At 39.0% G+C, this 9,163-nt stretch overlaps 1 protein-coding gene across 1 annotated transcript; it reads right to left on the bottom strand.

Annotated features, from left to right (window-relative positions):
* Positions 1 to 5,346: 5,346 nt before the first annotated feature.
* On the bottom strand, positions 5,347 to 6,300 carry LOC131905787 (olfactory receptor-like protein OLF3). Its single transcript, XM_059256600.1, has one exon. It carries the CDS (start codon positions 6,298 to 6,300, stop codon positions 5,347 to 5,349), a length of 954 nt encoding a protein of 317 aa, XP_059112583.1.
* Between the last annotated feature and the right edge of the window lie 2,863 nt (positions 6,301 to 9,163).

Here is a 9,163-nt window from a genome sequence, read left to right as displayed (position 1 = left end):
CCATTTCATTTTTGCTCCTGATTGAAGAAATAGTAATGCAAAAAGTAAGTTAAAATACAAGTGAAAACTGAAACATGGTACAGAAATTCATTATAAAACAGTGATTTGAGTGCCCATGCAGAGGACCAGTCATGTCAGTAGCCACAATATTTTATCACAGAAAGGAATGATTTTCTAATCAGTGGCCTTGTGGTCTAGGTCTACATCGCTTGCATTTTAATTGTGAAGACATGGCTATAATCTCCCCTTCCTCTGCATCTATGTTTGACAACTCAGTGGTTTTCATATTTGCTCATTTTGGTGTTCACCATGATCACATGCATCACAATGTGGTGAAGATAGAAGCCCCCATCTGCTGAGCTTTCCAGATGCTGTGTCTATGACACACACATTTCTGGGGTTTTGGCTCATAAGATTCCAAATTTATTTGTAACTGAAAATTTGATGTCCAATTAGGATCCAGAACAATGGAAGTGTTAATTGGTAGTGTTTTGGAGAACAATCATGGTTTGGGGGGAAGGTTGCTATGCTCTTCATAAACAGTCCTTGTCATGTTATTAGGTCTAAGTGGCAATTTTGTGCATGGCCCCAGTGAACTGTGGTTACCAGGTAACCACAGACTTTGAATTGTCATGCAAAACCACATTGAAGAGTTACTAAAAAGTGGACCCTGAAAACTCAAGCAAGAAGCATACACAGTTGGCTTCCACTCCATCCACCATGCTTGCTCCTATCCCTGAGGACTGTGCCCGCATACCACAGTACTGCCTTCTGGCAAGTATCTATGACTCCATAACTGAGAGGGCGCAACCCTGAATGATGAGAGCTTGTATGGAGAGGGTTTCATTATAACTTTCCCTAGGATGCAGGCCTATAGCCAGGAAATACTGATTCAAAGGTCCTTTCTAAAGAAGTATTGGGATATTGGATAATGGTTACAGAAATAATCATATAAAGGATTAGGGAAAATCAAATTCCTGTGTATTCCTGTGTATTCACTGTGAATGTCAAGACGAAATCCACACTGAAAGAATCCACATGTTTAGGAAGCTCATTGCTTAACCGATCACATGGCTTACATAAGTTAGTGATGACATTTTGTTTTCATTTCCCTTTGTGTTCGCATGTGATCCTAGTAATCTTCAATACCATTCTTGATCCTTTCTACCATCATACATTATGGTGGTCCTGTAGGTGGCATTTCCTGTTTTACTGTGGGAATGGGTTCTCTCAGAACCTGTGAGCGTACAACTTTACCTGGTAGAAGGAACTAGGAGATGCATTTAAATGAAGGATTTTAAACTGGGGAGATTACCCAGGATAATCTGAATGGGACCATTATAGACACCAAGGTTCTTCTAATCACCTTAAAAAAAAGATGATGACTGATGAGGGCCTCAGCCTCAAGAAGATTTGCCATAGTGCTGACCCAGGAGCTGCTTCATCAGAGAAGCATCCTTTGTGCAATAGGTGGTATTCAGTGTGCAAGGGAAATCAAGAAAGCACACACTTCCCCAGAGCCTCCAACAAGAAATGCAGCTCTTTGTACATCTGAAGTTTACCCTAGTGGAATCTATTATGGGCTCTGACCTCCAAAACTGTGAGTTCATTATTTTATACTGTTTTAAATCCTAAATGTTGTGGTACATTCTTACAGCAGTATGTAAGAAACTTAGAGAAGCAATAAGGAACTAAAATAGAGGGTATTCACAAAATATGAGATATTTTGAAAATCTATAAGGATAATAATTGACATATCTTAAGATGTGTTAGATCAGTTTACACAAATGAGCTCACAAAGACATTAAAACCAGACTTCATTTGATATATTGTATCAAATTATGGAGAAATGAGAAAAGCAAAAATTTGTTTCACCATTCCCTGCATCACCTGCACAACAGGAAGGTGAAATAATGCTGAGGAGGTAGTTGCTATGTTTTTAAAAGACAGAGAAAAACAGGTCATGGTTTCTCACCTTGCATCCTAACAAATTATTGAAGCTTTGTCAGAAGTTCCCCTTATCTATCGTTTTCACAATGTCTGGTGGGAAGGAGATTCTACTGCTGTCTAGAGAAGAGAAGTCAGAAATGTTGCTGAATATTCTGCAATGCACAGGTTAGCTACAACAACAAAGCATTGTTCAGCCCAATATGTTAGCAGCTACTAGTTTGTATTAGAAATCCATAGGTTAATTGATTGTGGTGTAATAGTGATACAAATGTTTTGGGAATAACCAATCACTTTCCAATTAGATTTACGGCCCATTTCACACCATGTAACTCACGTCTGACACTGTTAAATGGGCCAATAACTCATGTCTGGTTAAATCATAGGTCCTAGGGGAGAACTTACTACACTTATTCAGTAGAATGGATATAGTATTAAACTATACACTAAATATTTATCTTTACAACCATAAATTGGTACAGCACTTCATCTTCATCAAAGAAACATCTTTCTGCAATAGATGATTATCAACATAGAAACTCACAACTTGTAAAAGTGCAGAGAATAAAAGACGGCAGGGTGAGTGCTCAGCCCTAAGTGGGTCATTCATACTAATCCCCACCCCGGAGCTCAGGGATCTTCTCAGAAAAGGAGCAAGAATGATTGCAAGAGCCAAAGACAGTGGATGAAGTCTAGGAAACATTAACTCTGGTCACAACAGAGATGTTGTACGTAAGAATTCACAGGCACTGTGACACTGTGAACAAGACCAAGCAGCCCAAAGTTCTAGCACATCTGAAAGGGGCACACCAAATCCCATCCGCAGCTCAGGAGATATTGACAACTGGGGAATGCCAGAAGAGGGAGACTTAGCTTATTTCAGAGGTGGACCCCAATGGCTGTCCAAGTGGATATCAAATTCTCAAAAAATAAATTAGTTAAAAAAAATTCCACAGGCTAAGCAATGTAATAACTGTAGTAGTGTTTAGAAGAAGGAAATAAAACACTGCGTGTCTCTTGAAAGAGGATTGTTACCATCCAAGAGTTTCTACTTTGTATGGAGCAGAGGATATCTTGAATGGGTGAAATTCTTAGTGAATGTGTATTATTACCAAGAGTATAGTCATGTCAATGAGATAAAGGCCTTGGACCCGTGTAAATCATCAAAACCATTTCCCCACATGAGCCAGGCTCAAGCGGAATGGCAAAGCTCTTGTGTTAGAGAATGAGTGTTTATGGACAAATTGATCAGTGTGTATATGAACTGGCAATGACAGCTTCCCCTGCCCCATGTTCATAGATTGAGACTGCTAACCTACAGAGACCTCCTCTGGAGAGCAGCACACCCCTACCCCTGTGTTTTACTTAATAAACATGCTGAGGTTCCAGGTTTTAGGTGGTAGCAGACCCCAACCTGATCTCAGCTTTCCTGTACACGAGTCTGTGGGTCAATTCTGTTTTTCATTGCCTTGAAGCCCCTAGGCAGGTTTCCAGGCTGCAAGCCTCATGGTTCACAGTATTATTTCCAGAGTTCAATAAAGCTTCTAAGTATAACAGGTGATGTATAGTCTGAAGAGTGTTTTTAAAATGTACGCCCTCAGAATGCCATTAAAAAAACACGCTGTACAGGAAATCCAACTGAAAGAAACAGTAGAGTGCTATTGAACAAATAATTCCGGTGCTAAGAAAAGGGAACTTGGAGGAAGAATACAATTTAAAGGATTTTCAGAGAATTAGAAAGCTATTGCCCTACCTGTGTCTTATTGAGATTTTTGTTTGAACAATAATTTTTATGTACATTGTGTTTTTTAAAAGACAAACCCAAGTGACAGTTTATGGTTAGTAATCATTAGATAAACTTTTATTTTAAAGTGTCCAACTTTTTAAAAAAATTGTATTTGATGACTTTATTAAAACACTGTCTTAAGCCGGGCAGTGGTGGCACATACCTTTAATCCCAGCACTGGAGAGGCAGAGGTGGGTGGATCCCTGTGAGTTCAAGGCCAGCCTGGTCTACAGAAAGAGTTTCAGGATAGGCTTCAAAGCTACACAGAGAAACCCTGTCTCAAAAAACAAAACAAACTAACAAAAACAAAAACAAAACACTGTCCCATCTTTTCACTGAAACAACAATACTTTCTCACCTTATACTCAGAATGCCTTTTACACACACCTAATTGCTGTCATCTCAAGAAAGTTACCTTAGCCAAGGTTTAATCCATTGAGAAAATCTAGTCTTAAAAACCATTTAAAATAAAAAGAAAATTATATAAATATAACAGCTCAAACGTGACTGTACTAATCCGTCACTCTGTAACCAATGTCCTCAGCATTTCTGCTTCCTAAGAAATACAAGTTGAAAACACCTTCACATAAAGCCCTCAATGAAAATGGAGGGAGGCTGTTTATGGGTAAAGATGTGATGGAATGGCCAAGAAAAGTTACAAACATGTGCCAAAGGGAACAGCCACATCTGGGAGGACACAGCATCTTCCTGTATCTTCCTCTGTAATGGTGAAATGCAGGTATTATGTAGATATTCTTTCTTTGAATATTGCAAAGGCAGAATTCTTTTTTCAGATATTGTCATTGATATACATTTATGTCATAATTTATGTTTATGCTTCTACAATTTAGAGAAAGGACTTGTCAATTTCTTAGAGATTAGTCCAATTCAATATTCTGTATTGACACCTTTATATATGCAATAAAGTCTCTTTTGAATGTGGTCTACTAATATCTTAACATTTTCTTGGTCAAGTATAGCCTTGTATATGAAAGCCTTTGGTTAATTCCCTTTAAGGGTGAAGTAAGAGCCTCATTTTATCTTTCTGCAGTGGATTGCATTAACAGAAAGCCATTGGTGTTGCATGTAGGTGGTTGTACACAGAAACATCTTAAAAGCTTTAACAACACTTTCTTTCAAATGTTGACTCATTCAGCTACCTCTGATTACATAGAACATGCATCATTTGGGTCTACAGACATGAAAATGCATTTCTGGCTCCCTGAAAACACCATGATCTTTTCTGAAAGGCACTGATATACCCACATGTACAGGATACCTTGTGGGCAAGGTAGATTTCAAGAAAAAATTTACGACTTCAAACAAATTGAAAAGGTTAATTTTTTTCTTTTTTTAATTGTTATATGATAAAAATTGAGATTGAGTAATGATGTAATCTCAGTGACAACAGTGCTTAGCTCCACTGTACACTCTGCTGTGACATAAAAAACACCCACATCCCACGCCCCAGCACAGTCACTCAGCCTCCTGCATAACATCACCAGTCATGATGCATCAGATCCACCTCTGTCTCCATGGCAATGACTGTCATATAGTAACTGGGAGCAGAACACAGAGGCAAAGGCCTTTTTGCCAGTGATGCTTATGATTCCTCAGGTTTTCAGTTTTGATGTGAACCCAGAGAACTGTCCTAATAGTTTCTGCCAAGCCCCCTTTACTTCCTTATTCCTTAGACTGTAAATCATGGGGTTCAGCATGGGTGTCAAAATTGCATAGAACAGAGAAATCAACTTCTCCTGAAGGACAGAGGGGCTGGACTGGGGCTGGATGTAGGTGAAAATGGCCATGCCATAGCAGAGGGCAACCACAGTGAGGTGGGAGGCACAAGTGTGGAAGGCTTTCCTTCTTCCCTCTTTCGACTGGATCTTCAGGATAGTGGAGATGATCTGGATGTAGGACAAGAGAACCAGGCAGAATGGGGTCATCAGAAGGATGATGCTGGAAACCATAATAGCAATTTCATTGCTAGAGGTATCCACACAGGCCAGCCTCACCACAGCAAGAAGCTCACAGGATATGTGATCGATGTACACATTGGTGCACATGGGCAGTTGGAAGGTGATAGCAGTCTGCATGGCTGAATTAATGGAGCCACTGACCCAAGATACAATAGCCATCCTACTGCATAGTCCTGTATGCATGATGGCAGAGTATCTCAGTGGATTGCACACTGCCACATAGCGGTCGTAGGCCATCATTGCCAGTAGAACAAACTCAATCCCTCCTAAGCCCAGAGAGAAAAATAACTGGGCTGCACAGCTCAGAACTGGAATTGCTTTGTGTGTGGCAAGAAAATGAGCCAGCAGCTGGGGGACTATGCTTGTGGCATAAGACACATCCACAAGTGACAGGTTGGTGAGAAAGAAATACATGGGAGTGTGGAGTCGGCTGTCCAGTCTGATCAGAAGAATGATGAGGAAGTTCCCCAGCACTGTCACCAGGTACATCAGCAAGAACAGGACGAAGAGGGAGACTTGAGTGCCCCGGTCTCTGGACAGGCCAAGGAGGATGAATTCATACACCCATGTCTGGTTGTCTGTTCCCATCAAAAATGTCAATCTGCAGTGAAAGCCAAACAGATGTTCATCAACATGGAAAAATTATACTATTGATTAACTTATGTAATATACCCACATGTCATCAATGTTCTTTTTTGAAAGAATTTGATCTTTTCAACTTTTAGTTAACTTGGGAAGAGAATATATTTTTTCACTCTTTCAATTTGTTGTTCTTGAGAATTTACCCTGGGTGGGGCTCAAGAGATGGGTCAGCATTTGTTGCTCTTGCAAAGGAGCAGGGTTTGGCTTCCAGCACCTACATGGTAGCTCACAACCATCTGTAATTCCTGATCCAGGGCTCCAATTCCTTCTAACATTTGCAGACACCAGACATGACAGTCTTATGCTGTTCCTACGTACTTGTATCTCCAAAACACTCACACACATAAACAAAATAAATTTTTATAAAAACAAATACTGTATATTTTGGATCTGGCGTGCAAGAAAGCAACAATGTAGATGCTTAGATGATGTAATTTTTAAAAAGCAAACATTTAAGTCTTTGCCTTCCAGACCAAAATAAAGTGTGGATTTTGGTGAGTGTGTAGTTGGATAGAGATTCCCATGTTACTTTCACTGTGCAAGCACCTTTTCAATAGACCCACTATGTCATAATATGAATGCTGACCAGAAACTTGTTAGGTTTCACTTTTTCAGTTGGCTCAATATTGCTGCATGTCTGCTTATTCACTGATCTTCCCTTTATCAGCGTAGAGGTGGAGAGCCTGAGGACAGAAAAAGAGAATGTTGATCAAAGGAAGATCTCTGAGCTGTGAGAGCAAAGTTGCCACTGCTTCAACTCTCTTACCAGACAAAGGACAAAGAGAGTAACCATCTATCATACATGGTCCAGACAATCACATGCTTTTCAACTCCTCTCTAATGTCCTCCTCACAACCTGACCCACTTTCAACACTTTCTCCTTGGCTGCTCAGTCCTGTTCCTTCTACCTGCACCTACCATGTTGCTTTTGTAAAATCACAAGCAGCCTGAGAAAATATCTAACTGCAGTTTTAAAAGACATTCAGTTTAGAATTTGATTTCTAAAAATCCCAAAAATCAGTTCATTAAGAAAAAATACACCAACAGGTGAGTGTTGATGATGTAGTAAATCTGGGTTGGATGGGACCCTTTTTTCTGTTAATCTTACAGATACACCCAGTACTACTTCTGCCAGAAGCTGGAATTTCAGGGTAAATACTACTGAGCAAATGGAGGAAAAGACACAGAACCAAAATGGAACATTGGCTAGTGAATAGTGCCTGCCAGTGAATAGTGCCTGCCGCACCGGCCTGCTGCCTGGAGACTGGGCAAGCATTTCACCCACGTGCTCCTTTTGTCTACTTCCAGTTCCACTACTGCCATGTCTCAATGTTAATGAGTCTCATATCATTTGCACCCTTGCAACTTCTCTCTGGAGCAAGATATTTAGGCCCTTGGAGTCTATACATACATAATCTGGGTGGCTGAAATGGTCACTGGTGAAATTAAGATAGGGAGATGAGCGTGTACAGAGTTCCTAGACAGGCAGGTGCCAGCTATTAGTTATGATAACTCATCTTGATTTTCTGCTCTACATCTCCTTCAGGATCTTTTCTCTTCATTCTCTTTAATCAACTTGAGGTTTCTTTGCTCTGGAGTAGGCACTATCACCTTCAAACTTCTCCATCATTATGGAAAATATGCATATGCAAATCTATATTAGGAAAAAAGATGTTTGTTATTCTAGTATGTATTCTAGAATTAGCTGTAGTTCAGGACAGGTATCCACTTTTCAGATTCACTCCCTATTATTTGACTTACAAGCCATGAACCATTCTACTCACTAACTTATAGAAATTCAAAACTCATGATGACTTGTAATCATTAAATCCATAGACTTTTGTTCTATGTTTGTTTAGCATTCCTTTATTCTTAAACAATGATAATTCAGCTGTATCCAGTGTTCCTCTTGTGTTCAGTTTCCATTCTAATTTTCCTCTCTATGTTTGGAGTAGTTTCTTTAAATTCTCTTGCTGGGTTGCAGTGAGCATTTTCCAAGATTGTGAGCTCAGAGCTTGTACTCTTCTCTCTTCAGTTATTTCTTGGGAGACTTGTTGATTTTACTATCATTATTATCTAGTCTGTGTAGCTCGAGTTCAATGAACTCTGCAATAATCTCCCAGAATTTTGCCTAAAGTAGATCAAACAACTTAAATGAATATTTCCTGAATCTCTCGCCAATGATTATATTCATCTCCCTACACACTGGATTCCTTCCCAACTGTCTTTTATTTCTGACAATAATAAAAACTTCCCTCCTTTGTTACACATTACATATCTCTTCCGTCCCTCACATGTTACCATGACTGTCTTATGGAATACATGATTTCTTGATTATATCCCTCATGTAATCTTTACCCAGTCAAAATACCATATCTTATACTCCAAATCAATCATTCAAAGACAAATTTACTGACATAGTTTTTATGTGCAAACAGATCTATAATGTTTAAGTGCTTTTGGAATTAAGTTGATCATTGACAGACTTGCACATAATTCATTATCTGTTCCTATGCTATTATTTATTTTACTAATTTTAGTAATTTTATGATGCTGCACACTGTACACGAAGAATTTTTATTGAAATAAGTTTCTAGCACTTGGATACCTTCCTGATATTTTGGATGATTATGCTTAATCTACCATAATTGCAATTCATTTCTAAGGGAATTTTTACTGTGGTTTAAAATTAATCAATATGCAAATATTCTTTTTTCCTCGCTCATTTGGATATATATTCAAAAATATTTCCTGCATTTGAAAACACAAATGGAAGAAACATGTTGGCTATATGTTTTAAGACAGCTAG

The sequence above is a fragment of the Peromyscus eremicus genome, chromosome 3 (genome assembly GCF_949786415.1).
Source record: "Peromyscus eremicus chromosome 3, PerEre_H2_v1, whole genome shotgun sequence".
In the NCBI taxonomy this organism is placed as follows: Eukaryota; Metazoa; Chordata; class Mammalia; order Rodentia; family Cricetidae; genus Peromyscus; species Peromyscus eremicus.
Note: the sequence above shows the minus strand (reverse complement) of the source record. Positions and strands in the feature narration are given on the sequence as shown.

Bases quoted from the DNA above. Each gene is read 5' to 3' on its own strand.
- LOC131905787 (XM_059256600.1), bottom strand. From the start codon at position 6,300: ATGGGAACAGACAACCAGACATGGGTGTATGAATTCATCCTCCTTGGC.